Source organism: Aethalodelphis obliquidens, unplaced genomic scaffold (assembly GCF_003676395.1).
Source record: "Aethalodelphis obliquidens isolate GAN/ISIS:26980383/991018 unplaced genomic scaffold, ASM367639v1 scaffold15, whole genome shotgun sequence".
NCBI classification, from domain to species: domain Eukaryota; kingdom Metazoa; phylum Chordata; class Mammalia; order Artiodactyla; family Delphinidae; genus Aethalodelphis; species Aethalodelphis obliquidens.
Window position 1 is genome coordinate 15194996 of NW_020837959.1, and position 19061 is coordinate 15214056.

The 19061-nt window shown below is 43.3% G+C and overlaps 1 protein-coding gene across 1 annotated transcript in view; it reads right to left on the reverse strand.

Moving 5' to 3' along the window:
- Positions 1–19061, reverse strand: part of GPC6 (glypican 6) — a 1084450-nt gene that overhangs the window by 11468 nt on the left and 1053921 nt on the right. The window contains exon 7 of the mRNA XM_027116003.1: positions 9930–10066. Coding sequence (XP_026971804.1) covers positions 9930–10066 — 137 coding nt within the window. The remainder of the gene's footprint in view (positions 1–9929; positions 10067–19061) is intronic.

Here is a 19061-nt window from a genome sequence, read left to right on the forward strand (position 1 = left end):
CTTCCCCCCTTGGTGTCCATATGTTTGTTCTCTACATCTGTGTCTCTATTTCTGCCTTGCATGGTTTACCCATTTTATTTATTTAAAATTTATTTATTTATTTATTTTTGGCTGCATTGGGTCTTCGTTGCTGCGTGTGGGCTTTTTCTAGTTGCGGAGAGCGGGGGCTACTCTTCCTTGTGGTGCGCGGGCTTCTCATTGTGGTGGCTTCTCTTGTTGCTGAGCACGGGCTCTAGGTGTGCAGGCTTCAGTAGTTGTGGCTCGCGGGCTTAGTGGTGGCTCGCGGGCTCAGTAGTGGTGGCTCACAGGCTCTAGAGCGCAGTCTCAGTGGTTGTGGCGCACAGGCATAGTTGCTCCGCGGTATGTGGGATCTTCCCAGACCAGGGCTCGAACCCGTATCCCCTGCATTGGCAGGTGGATTCTTAACCACTGCGCCACCAGGGAAGCCCGGTTTACCCATTTTAAATCAGAAGTCCCAGAATAAGCTCCATGTCTTCATCCATATCTTGAATAAAATTGACTTCATGATGTATACTACATAATGAATAATAAAGCACACAGAGCACATTGCAAATTCTTTCCCATAGAACTTCACAGTATTTACTGCCCTAAAAAATGTCCTAATAGAAATGAAAGAGTCATGGAACTATATTTCTTTATTTTTGCAGTAAAGCGTGACGTTTGTGTTGCCTTTTAATATATCTGGTATACCAATGAAATTCTGTTAGATTCTGAGATTGTCTTCCTGATATAAGTTCTAAAATATGACATTGGATTGACTCATTGACATTCAATTATATGTGCCTGGTTGCGTGAGCTCTACGTAATCAGTAAAGCCCATCAGAATAAAAAATACAAGGGCAGTCCAGCCTTTGCTGGCACAGGAGCTGAGAGGGGCTGAAAGGTGCCCCTGGGCTCTGGTGTTGCCCCTGGACCTTCTGAACAATGGTCCCTGCCGCTGTACCTATGCTGAGTCAGAGGAGGGCTTTGTTTCTTTCAGCCGCTGTGCGCACGGCACAGCTAGCCGAGAGTCATTTATCAGAAGCTGACTGCGATAGCTTACATGGGAATGCCACCCTTGGGAGTCTGAGCACGCAGGAACAATACAAGACTGCCAAAGAAACCCAGCCTCGAACTGTACCTGCTGATGCTCAGCTACTTACAATGAAAGCAAGTAACAATGCAGCCATGTCCTCGAGAACCTTTTCTCCTTTAGTGTATTCCAAGGGGAACTTTAGAGACAATATGGAAACTTAAACCGAAAAACACAGTTGAAGAAGAAAATGGCCATTTTGTCACACCAGGGGTACATCCTGAGGCCAAATCTGTGGATGTCCAGAGTGCAGCCTGGGGCATCAGTGGAAGCCCAGTTCAGCACCAGCCCATTTATTTGTTGCCTCTCTTGTCTGATCTCTTTACGTAACGCTCATATCCTGCAAGAACGGACGCATCTTTGAGCCCATAATATTGTTCCCTTTATTAGATTTTGCCCCAGCTCTTTGGCTTGAGGGCACTCTATTTTTGCACCATCATAGTCTGGGAGACATGGAAAGGGAGGAGAATCTTGCTCCAGAGAGTCCAGGTTCTGAGGCAGCCTGCACATTTACATGGGGCAGGGAGAACCCAGAAATGAGGACAAGTTGGAGGGGTGTCACTGTTTGCCAATACCTCATGCTGTGGTATGGAAAGTGAGTGGAATCCGGGAATAGGGAAGCATTTTGGTTACCTTCTATTTTGTAAGACCATGTGTAGGGTCAAAATCTTCAGCAGTTTTGCAGAATTATTTATCTTCACATCTGCTATGGTCTGCACGTTTGTGTTCTCCCCAAATCTACATGTTGAAAACCTGATGCCCAAGGTGATAGTATGAGAAGGCAAGGCATTTGATCTAGAGGGCTCTGTGCTCCTGACTGGGGCTAGAACCTTTATAAAGGAGGCTGCACAGGGCTTCCCAGCCCCTTCTGCCTGGTGAGGGTACAACGAGAAGCCTTCAACCCAGAAGGAGTCCTGGTGGAGGAAATTTCTGTGGAGCTTGCTATGAGCGATGAGTGACCGGGTCAGCACAGCAGGCATTCCCGACCCAGGGCACTCAGAATGGGCTCATGAATGGGCTCAGAATCAATGGAGCGTAGAGAAACTGGAACTCTTCTGCATGGCTAGAGGGGATGCAAAATGGTGCAGCGCTTTGGAAAACAGTATGGCCGTTCTTCAAAAAAGTAAAAATAGAATTATCATATGATGCAGCAATTCCACTTCTGGGCATATATCTAATAGAATTGAAAGCAAGGACTCAAACAGATATTTGTACACCCATGTTGACAGCAGCATTATTTACAACAGCCAGAAGGTGGAAGCAACCCGAGTATCTTCTGCCAGATGAATGGATAAACAAATGTGGTCTATACATATAACAACTCAGCCTTAAAAAGGAAGGACATTCTGACACATGCTGACATCGATGAATCTTAAAGACATCACGCTAAGTGAAGTACGCCGATCACAGAGGGACGTATGTTGTATAATTTCACTTATGTAAGGTACTTGAAATAGTCAAATTCATAGAGACAGAAAGTAGAATGGTGGTTGACGGGGGCTGGTGGGAGGGAGGTGTAGGGGGTTATTGTTAATGGGTGTAGAGTTTTAGTTAAGGAAGATAAAAATGTTTGCGGATGGATGGTGGTGATGACTGCACAACCATGTGAATGTATTTAATGCCACTCAACTCTACACTTAAAAAATGGCTGAAATGGTAACATTTACGTTGTGTATGTTTTACCACAGTTTAAAAAAATCTAAGTTTTAAGTAGAGTTTTCTAAAGTTCTTGACGTATATTACTTTTTACCTCTCCATTTTTTCCTGACTGCAAAGTGGAATTATTCAAAACCTACTGTGACTTTATGTTTTAAGTGGATTTATAAATTCTTGAAGACGTTTGAGCTGGAGTTGTCTGTGGCATTAGGTACTTCAAAGAGGTGGGACACCAAGACATGGTCAAAGACACAGAGGTTGACCCAGGGCGCCTGAGATCTCTTTGGGACCCAGCAGTGTAATCATGGGTAAGTCACTTAGCTACTATATATATATATATATATATATATATATATATATAGTAGTATATAGAATTATACCGCTTATATAATTATATTTATATGGATAATTCTTACCTTATTTGTTTCATAAGCTGCCATATTAAGTGAAAGTATATGAAAATGCTTGACAAATATAATACACTATGCAATTGCAATGCATTCTTACAAAATTAGGTTGTGAACAGGGCTCCCTCAAACGCCAAACTCGTTTCTTAGGAGGGCTGACAGTGGCAGAATTCTGAGTTTTAAAGCCTGGATTCATGAAATGGTTTGGAACTCTTGGAGGACACACAGCTCGTTGGTTGTGCTAGTGAACAGAAGGTAAATTCTTTGACGTGCGTTCTGAGCTCGTTGGCAGGAGCTGCCCAAACCATCCTTTCTTGGTAGAATTGGAGTCAGCAAACTCCAGGGCGGGTGGGAAAGAAGACCCACGAGCCAGTCCTCAGGGCTGCCGAGCTGTCGACAGCAACATGCCTCTTTCCTCCCATCTGTAGCCACACTTTTCATCACTTCCAGGAGGTGCACGCAGCGTCCCTCTCCCCCAGGACAGTCAGCCTTCGTGGGGTCTTCCCTCTTAAGCATCCCAGAGAAGGGAAGTGGGCTTTCAGCAATGTCAGCTTGGACAGTTGCCAGTTTTCTTCCCAGACAGACTTCCCACTTTCCCCAGGTGTTTGTCTGGCTGGTTATACATCAAAAATTTTACAGATCTCTCAAATGCAGCTGGAGTGCTTTGGGACATACCCCGCAATCAGACTAAGACAGTAATGTCCCGCCAGATCTGTCACGTCACTGTCTCTGACAGATTTCTCATCAGCACGCACCATTTTGCCCCTCTGCCAGCTGCTCAAATGTACCCACTCGTGACTTCCTAGTTTCTTTGCTTAGTCAATCTACTCAGTGGCTGTTGAGAGCGACTGACCTATTTTCTAGATTTTTCTACATTTCCTATTTCTTACAACTTATTGTATTTACCTCCTGGCCTCAGGAAGGATTTCCTTGGGGTACACAGTTATTTCTGTGAGGATCAGGTGACTTAAAAGACAGCAGAGGCTCCCAGCAAAAGCTATGTTTCCAATGGATCCAATTAATCCTTGTCTCTCAGCTGGCATCTTGATAGGCTCCTTCTAGAAAGCATCTTAAAGAAAGGACACAGTGGTGGCTAAACACTAGTTAACAAGGAGCAGAGAAGCAGAAAGCTGTTTTACCAGTTTTATGGGAGAGAAGGATATAACAGACTAAAGAAACCCTGAAGACACTGAGATTCGTGTATGTTCTATCATGAGATCCACGTGCTACAGGGACTTGCCTCAGACTGGCTTTCATTGCATTTCTCCTGCCCCATCCCATCGACTGCCATACTCCCCTTTCCCTTTTAACTCCTATGAGCTTAGAGAAAGGATCCCCATAAAGAGAACACAATCCTCAAGGAAGTTACAGATGATGTAATTCAACATGGTTCCGTCCTCAGAAGCAAGACTCTGCTTCTCTAGGAGCAAAAAGGTAAGAGCCTGTGTGAACATCCCAAGGGCTTTAGTTTTTCTTCTGCTGCTGCCTGACAGTGCTTTACCCTCTACATGCTAATCATATAAAGTTTTCTTTCCTTCTGAGCCTATGCTCGCCTGCTGCCATCAGATCATTCTCTAGCTCCTGTGCAGGCAGCTCGTTCCGGGCACCGGCTGCCCGGAACGCCCTTCTCAGGGGTGACAGATGACTCTGATGTCCTCCAAGGGGCTCTAGGTTCACCCTGGGATTGTAACCTGTCCCACGACTCTTTAATTTTTTTCCCTTTGGCTGTCTAGATGATTATTGATTTTCCTCCCTTACTTCCTAGCTTCCTTTCACCTTCTGTTTGCCTGAGTTAAGTCGGAGTGTTTCTGAGTCTCATTTCTCCCTCAGACGTTGCTTAGGTAAGTGAGAGATGGAAGGAGAAGTTCCACTTGCCATCTTACTTTCCTGTTGGTCATGGACGATGCACCTGAGGCTGCTTTTCTTGAGTGACAGACACTGACCTGAATTCTTCATTAGCTATTCTGATAAAGTAGGATGTGGATGTGAGTATTATCTGCTAGAGACGGAATCTTTGTGTCCCACCGAGAGCCATAGGTTGAAGCTCTAACCCTCAATGTGATGGTACTCAGAGGTGGGGTAGTGGGGAGGTAATTAGGTTTAGATGAGGTCGTGAAGGTGAAGCCCCTATGAAGGGATCCTTATAAGAAGAGACCAGAGCCCTCTCTCTGCCATGTGAGGGCACAGAAAGAAAACGGCCATCCACAAGGTCAGAAGAGGGCTCTCACTAGAACCCAACCCTATTGACTTCTAGCCTCCAGACTGTGAGAAAAGAAATTTCTGTTTAAGCCTCCCAGTCTACGGTATTTTTGTTATAGCAGCCTGAGCTAAGACACTAATTGAATCCAGTAATGACCGGGTCCATCCTCGGCCCACAAAGGCATCTCATTAGAGACCAGAGGTTTGTGTGGACAATATCCTGTCTCATGAAGGCTGTGCTGCATTTCCAACTTAAAATTCCCTCTTGATGCACTTGTGAAGCTTAAGCAATTCATTGTTGAGATGACTTCAACCTGGCCTGGGCTCTGGCTATCTTTAGTGGGTGATGTTACAAATGAACCACGTGACCTGCCCAACCCAGTTGCTGTTGTTGGTTTTCATATAAGAAAAACCCCATTAAGGGAAACATCAAGGGTTTCCTTGGAGGCAAAGAGAAAACAGCACATTGTAACATGCTCCCTGAGGCTCGCACCTGAACTGCAAAAGGGAACATCTTACATATTAATAGGAACTTAAAGTAGGGCTGCCAGATAAAATACAGGACAGCCAGTGAAATCTGAATTTCAGATAAACAATGAATCCTTTTTTGAGTGTAAGTGTGTTCCACTTGGTGTCTGCTGTTTTTAACATGCTAAATCTGGCAACTCTGCCTCAGAACCTCGCTACTCAAACTGCGGTCCCTGGACCTGCAACATCTGCATCTCCTGCAAACTTGTTAGAAATGCAGAATCTCAGGCCCACCGCAGACTTCCTGAATCAGAGTGCGCATTTTTAACAAGATCGCCCAGATTTTAGCCTGTACACTTGAGAAGCATTGCTTTAGAGTGTACCACCTATTCTCACAGACATTATTGCACTGGTCTTTAAATTGTCCCAGTGGTTGGCAAGGGAAGGAGAAGCAGGGAAGGGCCTCTGCTGACCACCTGTTGTCTTGTTGTCAAATGCAGATTTACGTGCTGACAGGGTCATCGGTGCGCCCACAATTTCCTCCCCTCAGAGGGCACAGTCTCTTCCTTCTACCTCACGTCCTGTTTCCAGACCTGCTCCGCTACTGAAGCAGAGTGAGACCTGCCAGAGACGGGCAAAGGTGGGAGCAGGGGATGAAGGTGGGTTTCTGTTCTGGGGGAACGATTACTCACATACCCTTGACTATCATCTCAACACAGAAGCTTTCACCCCGTGGTTACCACAGCAGCCGCATCTGTGTGCATCCTGTTTTGTTTCAAGTCATCATTAATTTCAACGGGTGATATTCATTTACTAACACCTATTTAGGAAAGTAATACGTACTGGAGTAAAGGGACATGTCCACTGTAGGAGTCATTTTGATTTCAGAAATGTTAACATGTGAAATGGGCATGCTTCTGAATCAAGGAAGTATGGTAGAGAGCTTGGAGCTGCACGCAGAAAACCACCAGGAGAGATATGAATAACGGCAGGCAAGTCAGAGCAAATACTTAGGACAAAAGGGCTGCAAAGACTGGCTGAAGGAATCAGATGGATAAAATACAAAGAAAGGAAGAAATGTCTGAGTGACCGGCAGCCTCATCCCTGTTTTAAAACAGCCTTGAGTTTTAAAACGCCAGACAATCTCTATCAATGCTAATAGACATCGCTGTTCCAGATCTCTAAACACTTGATAGATTTTTTTGTTTTAAAATAAAAGTTCTGGTTCTGTTATTTCACAGGGTGACAAGAATAACCTTTCTTTCTTTTTCACAAGTATTCCTAAACATTTAAGAAGGCCTATCATCTGAAAGGCCGTACTTCAAAAATAGGGAAAAAATAGGTTGCCTTGCATTACAAATGGATTTTTTAACTTGCAAAATAGTTCAGTGGAATTTTTTTTTAATGAAAACTTCTCTTGTGTGTTCCTCGATCAATTAATACTTGGATGAGAAGAAACCTTCAATTAAATTTAATCTAACAAATCTTTATTGGTTATCTATTTACAGTGTTATTAAATATAAAGTTATAGGGCTTCCCTGGTGGTGCAGTGGTTGGGAATCCGCCTGCCAATGCAGGGGACATGGGTTCGAGCCCTGGTCCGGGAAGATCTCACGTGCTCCGGAGCAAGTAAGCCTGTGCGCCACAACTACTGAGTCTGCGCTCTAGAGCCCCCGAGCCACAACTACTGAGCCCGCGTGCCACAACTACTGAAGCCTGCGCGCTTAGAGCCCGTGCTCCACAAGAGAAGCCACTGCAATGAGAAGCCCGCGCACCACAACGAAGACCCAGTGCAGCCAAAAATAATAGATAAAGTTATAATATTAAGATTCCATTCCAGTGGAATAAATAAAAAGGTACTAAAAAAACCCCTTGAAATTGTAATTTTTCAATGGAAATATAATTTGAGTCACAAATATTTGACAGCACTATCTTTTTAATAACACACTGGGTTAAATTCTGGAATATTCATGCAAATGATTTTATCGCATTAAGTTTGATGATTTCCCTCGCCCACATAAAATCCTCCAATGGCTTCCCACAGACCTCAGGATAAAATTCAAATCTGGTCCCTGAGTACTGATCCAGGTGTGTCTCCACCTATGTGGTCCTTTCCCAACCCACAGTCCAACAGGAGGGTGTTTAAAGTTCCAAAATCCACTGTCTTCTCTCAAGCCACTGTGCCTTTTCATGTGTTGACAGACACCACTGCCATCACATAGTACTTAATTGACAGAGCCTTGCACAGTGTCTGGGTTGAGGGAGTGCTTAATAATATTGCTGATGAACTGAATGAACCGAATGTAGACCCACTAAATCTTTTACAGAGTGAAGACTCTGTTTCATTTCTTCTTCTCACCTGGGGAGGACAGTATTTATCTGTCATTTGCTCTAGAGTCAGGGTATTAAAGTGAAAAGAATACGCTCTAGGGTTTGGGAGATTTCCGCTTTCACCCTTGTTAGTCGGCAAACCTTAGACTAATGTTTTACCCTGTCTCGGTTCCTGACACAGTGAGGAACTTGGCTGACAGCCTCTTTTTGCTCTAACTTCAATGGTCTTTATCTTCCCCATTCATTTTCTTGATGGAAGGTAGTCCGCTCCCCAGTCCCTGCCCAAAGCCTTTTTTTATATTTCCTTTTGTAAGACGCTGCATATGCGCTAATATCCAGTAACCTGTGTAACTATCCACGGGAACGTAGTTGAAAACACAGCTGCTGTTTTAGCCAAGGCTAAAAGGTAAACACAGATGGGCAACAGAGCAGCTCGGAAAATCAACCACTTCATCCATTAGGCCACCTGGTCATCCTTTACAGTGTCTTTTTGTACAGTCATTAGGAAAAGACACATTAGAAGCTGTTAATTCACAGCTGAATTTGCTGGCCCAAGGCCTCCTTCCTAAAAGGTCGGACACTGATAAATTACTAAGCTTTTTTGAGGGGAATGTTGTTGATACCATGAATAGCCTCTTGGACCCTCATGATCTAAGATTTGCACATTGATATTTGGGGGTAACGAAATGATTACAGTTTTTTCTACAGCTGTCTTGTTTTCATCTTGCTAAGCTCTCTCTAGTACGGCTAATAATCTCATTACCAATTGATGCTAAAAAATGCAACTCAGCAGTGTAAGAAGTTACACCCAGGGAGCACCTCACTTGCACCCCTTCCTTCTGCAGCTTCTTCTGAACTTAATATCTATGAATCTTCTTGTTCCCTTTTCATCACAGCTACTTCATATGTTGAAACCGCCCAATAACGCCGCAGGACAGTCCCCACTCTTAGGTTCTCCACCTGCTGGCTGATCCCCAAAGATTCGTTGAGTGCAGTTTACCAGCTGCTCTGCCCACCTGCATCCCCACTAAGGAGGGCTCAGGCAGACTCCTCTCCTGGGGGCTGCCTGGCCTGCCAACTCCCAGCCAGTTCTCCCATCCAACTTCTCCACCCTATGAAAACTCAGGCCAAGCCCATTTCTGGGCTGAATCAAGAAATTCAGAAATTCCATACCAAGTGGCAGTAGCAATGGACGGCAGAGCAGAGGATAAGAACAGAGTCATCTCTCATCAGGAGATTCCAATAGGACTTTTCAAGGCACGGAACCTGTGAGAACGCTTTCCTGGTTGTCTGTCTGTCATTTTCTTTTTCCCTAACCCTTTCAATGAGACTTCAATATTTTTTTTTCTCCAAGGGTGAAAAAAATTGCAGTTGAATGTTCACTTCCTGTTTAACTTGTGATGGAAAAAAACCAGTCAGCTGTGCAAATTTAACTATGGATAAAAATAGCTCTGCTATCTTAAAGTCAGTAAGTGAACATAAAAAGCTCTTTGTGGTCTCAGGATATCCGTAACCTGGCATCTGTCACCATCCCTCTGTCCTCATCCAGAGGCGAGGCATTCAGAACAAAGATTCCATGCTTAATGGCACCTTGAGAGTAAGCGCTCCCAGGTGCCCATCAAACCTGTCACTCTGAACAGCTGTCGCTAAGTGACGACTTGTCCCTCCACCCTCCATTGCTTTTTGCATAAACAGGTCTGCAGCGGTGTGCCAGGAGAGCCTTCCAGGGCTAGATGTGCAACGCCCCATCCATAAGAATAGCGAGCCACCCTCACCTGGCTTTGCTGTGCCCGTTCCAACATTCCTCTTCGTTGGACGTGCCCGCCGTCACACTCTCGTCCTTGCAGATGGTGTAGGGCAATGCTGACCAGACCTTTTTAGAGAGCTTCAGTTTCTCTTTTATGTCTGTGACCTGATCAAGAAAGCAAGGAAAGACAGTGAACATTCTCCCCAGGCGTCGTCCGTTTCTACACAAGGATGCAACTGAGGGGAAGGTTAGAGAGTCTGCCATGGAACTAGCACAGACTCTCCATCAGCTTTAGGAGAGACATCATCCTGCAGGATTTGTTGCCCAGGAAAGCCTCACTTCTTCCTTTCTCCGTCTCCCTCTAGATTCCAGCAGAGAGCTCTCAGGTAATTGGCTCCTGGTTTTCCATCTTTTCTGTCCTCCCATCCTTTGAACTAAAAACTTCTGAAGCGTCTCAGCTGGCTTCAGGTCCCTCTCCAGCTGGGAGAAATAGGTGTTCTCTATTGCAAACACCCTCAATATATTTTTTAGGATTCATATGCCTGGATGTCAGATAAATGCACCTAAAGGATGCACGAAGAGATACAGCACTTTCCCCAAAGGTCTACTTGTTTCTGCAAGAAATGAATATTGTCACTAATTCAGCTGCTGGTAACCCCTGCACTTGACCAAGTGACAAGCCCACACAGCACACTCTTGCATGATGAACAGCAACCCAAATCCACTTAAAAATCTCTAGCAGCAGAGGGAAGCGTCATTACAAATACAAGCAAGTGTAAAATCCACAGCCCTGTGGGTGGATGGCCGGGAGGAGCTTAGTACCAGCATCTTTAGTGCTTTCAGTCTCAGCACTGACTTTTCGTCTGTGGAAAAGGTAGAGAGAGAGATTCAGTACAATTTTGGCTCCATAATTAGAACCTAGTTTCATGCAGTCACCACCCTTATTTCCTATTCTGTCTACATGAACATTGGGAAAATCTGTGGATGGTTGAAATGCCTCTGTTATAGGTTGAATTATGTCCCCCTAACATTTGTATGCTGAAGCCCTAACCCTCAGTACTTCAAGAATAAGACCTTATTTGGAGATGGGGTCTTTACAGAGGTAAGGAAGTTAAAATGAGGTCATTAGAGTGGCCCTAATCCAATATGACTGGTGTCCTTATAAAAGGGGAAATTTGTACACAGAGATGTGTATAGAGGTAAGACAATGTGAAGAGACACAGGAAGAAAACATTCATCTACAGGCCAAGGAGAGAAACCTGGAAAAAATCCTTTCCTCACAGCCCTCAGAATCAACCAATCCTGCTGACACATTGATTTTGGACTTCTAGCCTCCAGAACTGTGGGACAATAAATTTCTGTGGTTTAAGCTGCCCACACCTCATCATAACAGCCCTAGAAAAGTTATACAGCATCCTAGAAGGGAGGACCACTGACACTTGTAATCAGTGGCTTTTGGAAACAAAGTATTCTTTGTTTACTGTGGATGGAGTACAGATGTGAGAAAAAATTCCAAAGATCTGCTGTGAGGTTTAAGAGGAAACACAAAGAAATAAAAGATCTCTGATCTTTCATGTTGTCCCTAGTCATATTTCTTGGTAGTTCCAGAATTGTACAGTTTTGTGTGTGTGTGTGTGTGTGTGTATGTGTATTGCTGCTTTTTTTAATTGAAAAGAGCCCATGATTCTTTAGGAGGTGAGACAAGATTATTTTCTGGTCAGACAGTCAGATCATAATTTCTACAATTTCTGTAATAACCATAAATTCCAAAGGTTCCTGTTCTTCCCACCCCAATTCACTTTTGGCACCTATATGTGAAATGTCACTTCTGAAAAATGGGGACGAAACATGCTGAGGGCTAGGTTTTTATCACAGTCCTCCTCTCCTGATGACAAATTTTCTTTTTTTTTTTTGCGGTACGCGGGCCTCTCACTGTTGTGGCCTCTCCCATTGCGGAGCACAGGCTCCGGGCGCGCAGGCTCAGCGGCCATGGCTCATGGGCCCAGCCGCTCCGCGGCATGTGGGATCCTCCCGGACCGGGGCACGAACCCGCGTCCCCTGCATTGGCAGGCGGACTCTCAACCACTGCGCCACCAGGGAAGCCCCTGATGAAAAATTTTCTGATTGCTGAATTTTGAATATTGATACAAGAAAGATGAATAATATCTTATCCATAGAAATCTTTTTCTAACCAGATGGTTGTCTCAGAAACAAAGTTATATTAGAAACAGCAGCCAATTCTCAGAGGGAAGGGAGCAATGGCTTCTCTTACCCTTCTGCACTTCTTCTAAATTCAGAATTTACTGAGCCATTCTACGAGCAGTAGCGGGGCGTCTGGCATAGGCTCCGGCTTCATGATTTTAGAACACACAGAATTGTACAGGTTTTGGCCCTTGCTTATTTGTGATTCTGATGATGACAGAGATTTCCGTCATGGGAAATATCTGTTCACCAGTAAGTACTGAAGATGACCAGAATGCTGAATACAAGAACCTGGTACACATCCTTCAATAGTGTGATGTTACTTTTGTTTCAGAGCATAAAAAAATCCACAATGACCTTCCAAGGAGTAGCTTACAATCAGCAAATGTTTAGCGTTGCTTAAAAACTACACTCTCTGATTTCCCCCATTTGTGCTGACTTTGGTCCACAGGCCAGTCGTTTTCTGCTCACAATTCCTAGCATAGATGTGGGTACATATCGTTATGGTTTTTTTTTTTAATTTTTGTTTTAAAGATATGTGGCCATTTCTATCCAGCCATAGATGGATAGACATTCTCTGTTTAACAATTATTCAAAAACCTTCAAACCCCTGAAACACCAACTAAGAAATGTTGAAAACATGATAGAAAAACCACCGTTCTGCAGCCATCTCATAGTAATGACTGATCTCAGTAAGTATCATCAATAGATGCTGTTGTGGGTTGAACTGTGTCCGCCCCAAAAGATGCTGGATCCTGCCCACCAGTACCTGTGAATGTGACCTTGACCTTATTTGGAAATAGAGTTTTTGCAGATGATCAAGTTAAAATGGGGTCATTAGGGTGGGACCTAATCCAAGATGACTTTGTCCTTATTAAAAGGGGAGATTTAGCCACAAACACACACACACACACACACACACACACACAGGGAGGACATCACGTGAAGATGAAGGTAGAGCTCGGGGTGATGCATACACAAGCTAAGGAACACCAGAGATGGCCAGCAAGCCACCGGAAGCCAGGGGACAGGCCTGGGACAGATTCTCCCTCACAGCCTCAGAAGGAACCAGCCCTACTGACACTTGGATCTCAGACTTCCAGCCTCCAGACTGTGAGAAATTAAATTTCTATTGTTGTAAGCCACCCAGTTGGTGGTTACACAGCCCTAGCAAACCAGTACAAGTGCAAAATAATATTGGGTAAAAGTTTAATGGGGGACACAGGATATTTACACAATCCCAAAGCATTCCCCACAGATGACATTATTACAACAGGACGACTGTCATCATTCTGCGGTGCAGAAACTTGGCAGGCCCTACCTTAACCAACGATCAAAGTAACGGGACAGACTGATGTCGGGTACCTCCTGACGTGATGGGACAAGAAGGACCTATCACTTATGCAGCGAAAATTCATAACCTGAATCCAATCATGAGGACACATTAGACAACCTCCAACTGAGGGATGTTTTACAAAACAACTGGCCTGTATTCCTCAAAAATGTCAGTCATAAAAGGTAAAGAAAAGCTGAAGAGTTCGTCTAGATTAAGAGGAATAAGAGACATGACGTCCAAATGCAGTGGAAGGTTCTGGATCGGGCACTAGATTGGAAAAATAATTGCCAGGAAGGATATTATTGAGCTAGTTGGCAAAATGTGAACACTGACTCTCTATCAGATAATATTGTATCAGTGTTAAACTTCCTGAACACGAACTCCTATTGTGATAACCCAGGAGAATGTCATGTTCTTAGGAGATACACACTGGAGTAGTTAGAACTAAAGAGTTATGATTTCCACAACTTATTCTAGAATAGTTCAAGAATAATAATAAGAATAAAAACACATAGATGTATAGAGCGAGAGAGAGAAAGCAAATTTAAGAAAATTTTAATAATTGGTGAATCTAGATGGAGGTATAAAATTTTTTCAAAAATTGCAATTTTTCAGTAAGTTTGAATTAAAAAAAAAATAAAACATGTCCAAAATAAAATCCTTCACATCGGATTTGTCCGGCAGGGTGTCACTTCAACGTCTCTAACCTCTAACCTGGACCACCTGCTTAGGCCACTCATCCTCATTGTTCCAAACACAAACCCCAGAGGCAGAAATAGGTGTTACATATTCATCGCTAGTCCAGACAATGATCACCAGCTTCAGGATGGAAATACTGTAAGCTTTATTCTGTCTCCTAAGAAATACACCAAGAATGAGCCTTCGCCTGTCTGCCTTTTTTCACATAGAAACCCCACCTTTATGCTGTGGGAATCTGAACCAAATATATATATTTTGAGACAGAGAAAGTAAAATTGCATGACATCCCACAGATATCTCCTCTTTTAATATTTGCCAAAGTGAACAGCGTATATGATGCTGCTCTTTCTTTAAATCAAACTCAAGTATTGCATCTTTCATGGTGCAGCCTCTGGCCCCCTGGTTAAATTTGGATGGAACTTTCTGTGTTCCACAGGGGGCCCTGTTCATGATTCTGAGAACTGATCGCTCCGATCCCTTATAATTGGCTTACTTTTCTGACTCTCTCTTAGACCACATGCGTCTTGAGGGCTGGGACAGGGTTCTAATTTGTCTTTATCCTCAGTGCTTAGAAAGGGTTGGGTGACCAACTACCCCATTTTGCCCGGGACATAGGAGAATCTAGGACACTGAATTTTCAGCCCCAAACCGGAAAGTCCCGGGCAAACCGAGATGAGTTAGACACACAGGTCTCAGCACACAGTAGGTGTTCAATAAATGTTGGTTGAGAAAATGGGTTTCATGGCCCTAGTATATTACAAAGTCATAGACCTTATGGCTAACACAAAATAGTTGGGGGGTGTCACACACTGTGGGCTCTTATCTCAAAAGGGTGGGGAGGTGCTGAGGGTCCTCCCAGGAGTTGTATCTGGCTTAGTGAGGGGTGAGGGTCCCTTCTGACCGTTCACTACATCACATTTTATAATCAGGTCACTTTCACTCTGGCATTTCAGAAGCCAGGCATTTTCATTGTGCAACTGAAGGCGATAACGGCAAAGGCGCAGTGAGAGATGCAAACGCTGTTTTAACATTCTGCACGAAAACATCAACCAATTCACTTCCAGGCTGGGGTGGTGAAGCAGACAGCTGAAGAAAATGGACACTATTAGCCACTGGAGAGGAATATGCCTTTGATTCTAAAGACTAGCTGAATGATTGCACTTTGTTTTCTGGTATCAATAAAGTTTTTCAATTCTCACACCGTTTAGAAGTATATTTTCATTTTCTCTTCTTTTTCTTTTTGAATAATAATGTAACTTCCTTTGCTGTAGCTCTAGATCTGAGTTGTTGTTTTTTCTTCCTGGAGACTTAAGTGTACACAATAGTGTGCTAAGTTTTACGTTAGCAAGCATTCTTGGTAGAAATATATTACGGACAGTGAGAGCGAGCCCTAATTCATTAATAATACAAACTCGATGGGAGCAAAGACCTGGGATCAGATGTGGAATTTACAACTTCTTTTCCCTGCTTCCCAAATGAGCGATTTTAGGAGAGATTAACTCTCTCCAATACTTGCAAATTATATTTACCATTTGTCCAGTGTTGCATTAGAAGTACTGTACTATTAGTAATACCTGTGTACTAAATATTTTTCATCTATGCTATTGACAGATTGTGAAAGTTAAACAACAATCTCTGTTATGCTATAGGAATATGATCCAAATAGATACTGTTGGGATCCACAGGGAAAACGTGAGCCCTCTTCAGAGAACTTATCGGGGCTTGATTCTGATTTCTGACCATTTCAGTTACTGGCTTCAGTAAAGGCAGACACTCTCAGTTTAAAGCCTGTCAAGGCTCCTGAATACCTGACTATAGAAACACAGTGGTACCATTTTCATACCCATCCTACAGAATTGTACAATTACATAAAAGAGCGAGGCAGCTGACAAAGTGGAGGGGGTTGCTGAAAACAAAGGGATTAGCAAAAACAAAGAGCATGAAGAAGGAGCGTCCAAACACTGTCGTCTGATAACTTCAGTTAAGAAGTAACCTTGCCCCAAATATTTAACCTGAATCTTATCAGGCTTCTGAATTAACAACTTCCAGTTTACAGGAAATATTAGGGATAGAGGTATAAACTAAGTAACACCATAAATAAATGATCAGACACATCCAGTGTGTGGGATATTATATAAGACAATTGGCCTTGACTCTTGAAAAGAAGAGGGAGAAAAAGAAAGGAAGATTGTTGTAAATGAAAATAAAAACAAAACAAAACTCTAAAAGCATAACAACCAAATGCTATGTGAAGACATTCACTGAATCCTGCACCTGGAGGTGGGTACTGAGGGTTAAGAGAGAGTTTGGAGATAACGGAGGAATTTTGAATATAATATAGGTAGTAGATGATGTTACTGAATTCCTGTTAATATTCTTAAGTGTAATCGTGGTATTGTGGTTGTGTAGGAGACTATCCTTGCTTTTAGAAGATTCACAAGGAGGTATTCAGAGACAAAGTGTTATTTTGTCTTAGAAGTACTTGAAAGCAGCAAGTCAGACATGATTGAATCTACACAAAGAATACATGGATGTTAACTGTATTATTTTTCCAACCATTTCGGTGTCATTTGAAAAAGTTAAAAATAACAGAAAGTTGGGAAAAGAAATAAGACTTTACTGTCAGGGCACATGGTGTTTAAGAGCCTTGCTGCATTCAGCCTAGGGCAGTAACTGACTCAAAACAATTGAGGGCTAACTGGGAGCTTTCATTGAGCTCAGGCACTTACATTCGAGCTTCACAGCTCTGTGCTAAAGTATGACTCCCTGCTTGCAACTGGGAAATGGGGGTTTAGAGAAGTGAAAAAAAATGGCGACACATCTAGTAAATGGCAGAGATGAAATTCAAATTCAAATGGAGACTTCAGAATTGTTACTCTTTTTTTTTTTTTTTTTTCTTTTTTGCAGTAGGCGGGCCTCTCACCGTTGTGGCCTCTCCCGTTGCGGAGCACAGGCTCCGGACGCGCAGGCTCAGCGGCCATGGCTCACGGGCCCAGCCGCTCTGTGGCATGTGGGATCTTCCCAGACCGGGGCACGAACCCGTGTCCCCTGCATCGGCAGGCGGACTCTCAACCACTGCGTCACCAGGGAAGCCCCAGAATTGTTACTCTTAACCACTAGGCTTGAGAAGGATGTTACCTATAGCTATGGTCTCCAACTTGTGTGTATCGGTTTGGTGGGGGGGTGATGCGCATGTCCTTAGCGGTGGGTAAGATGATTCGATGTGATTGAAGACAAAAACATTAGAACTTCTATTTCTATTTCTTAAATATAAAAATATAAGGGGAATTAAGCCTTCCTAATATTTCATCTATCTACCGATTGATGTGCCTTCAATCGGTCCTTGTAGCAGTGGCCATTTCTCAATTATCCCACGGGAAGAGTGAGACGAGACATTGGGAAAAGGCTTGAAATGGCACCTTCCCCTCCCCTCGTTAGCTGGCTCTCGGGGTATTGAAATCTATCCCAGTTCATAAGTGCTGGTTAAATGCATTTATGGGCTAGATTATGTACATTAAATGGACCAGTGACTTAAAATGACTTTTGCGAAGTAACTTCGGATTTCGTTCTTTTCAAACAGTGCAAGCACAAGTGAACAACAGTAAAATGGCGGGTATGATACTTCCCTCACTCTTGATACATCTGCAACATTACAGAGTCAAAATAATAAAGGTTCTGTATTTTATCTCACTCTTCCAAAGTTTCTATTTTTTGCATACATCTCACAAGGTACAGAGTATATTAGTTCAGCAGTGCTTATATATAATTTATGCATAAATAGTTATAAATATACTGGGTGTCTATGATTCTGATATTTTGCTGATAGAAATATGAGATCAAAAAAAATTGGAGCTGCTTGTCTATAGCACAGGGACTGACACAATATATTTTGAATCACTGACTTGGCAAGCAAAAACATTTAGTGAAATCAGTTTAATGAGATAGGGAAGTGTATTATAATTTAGAAAAAGTTCCAATACATTGGTTAAATAAGAAAAAAGGCTTTTGTTGCTAGCATTCATCTATTAAACACTTCGTATATGTCTTCTATAAGTCAGGTTTTCTGCTACCCCTTGGGGATACAAACATGGCTGGTACATAGTTATTGCTCTTGAAGGGTTCCTAGCATCCCTGGCTAGAGGTGGGTAAACAGACACAGAGCAAATAGGATAGTCACGGGTAAGCAAAGGGCTCTGGGGGCACTGCCGTCAATTTGTCCTGAAATTTCCTTTCTGGGGAAAACCGTTCCCTCCCAAACAAATAAAGCTTTGCCGATATTTGCTTTTTGGTGGCTGCTGAACTCTGCCATGGGGACTGTTAGGAAGCTGGGTAATTAGTCATTTCTATCCGGAGGGAGAAAAGCAAAAAATGTATCACGTCCTCCCAAGTTTTCGCCTCCAACGATGGGCTGATTTTATCCACGCACAAGTCGTCGCTTTTAGCCACCACGCTGGTCTTTAGCTCCTCCTTTTGCTAAGGAGCATCTGTGCTTTCCCGACTCCAGGGGAATATCTGCTCCACGGTGGAGATTTGCTAAACAGCGCTGTGTATGTCCTGGGTTTTTAAGAAATATTTGTTCAATGAATAAATACATGTACAGCATTGCCAATTATCTGCTAAGGGAAGTAAGATTTCAAAAACGAGGGACTATCTGTCAGCAGCTGCCTTTTGGACTTTCCTTTGGAGAGGAAGGAAGACATGGGCACATTCTGTCAGACTTTCTCAAAAAAAGTGCTTTCCCCTGACTTGATTACCGCGGAGCCAGAGAGAGATGTCAGATGATACCTCCAATCCTCTAAGTAGGATTCTAGCCTCCTGCCTAGAGGAGCCATTTACGTTCCAGGTGTAATTTACACAGGTAAGATGGAAGAACCTTGGAGATCTCAGAGGCAATCTGGGCTTGGGGGAAAAAACCATGAGAAT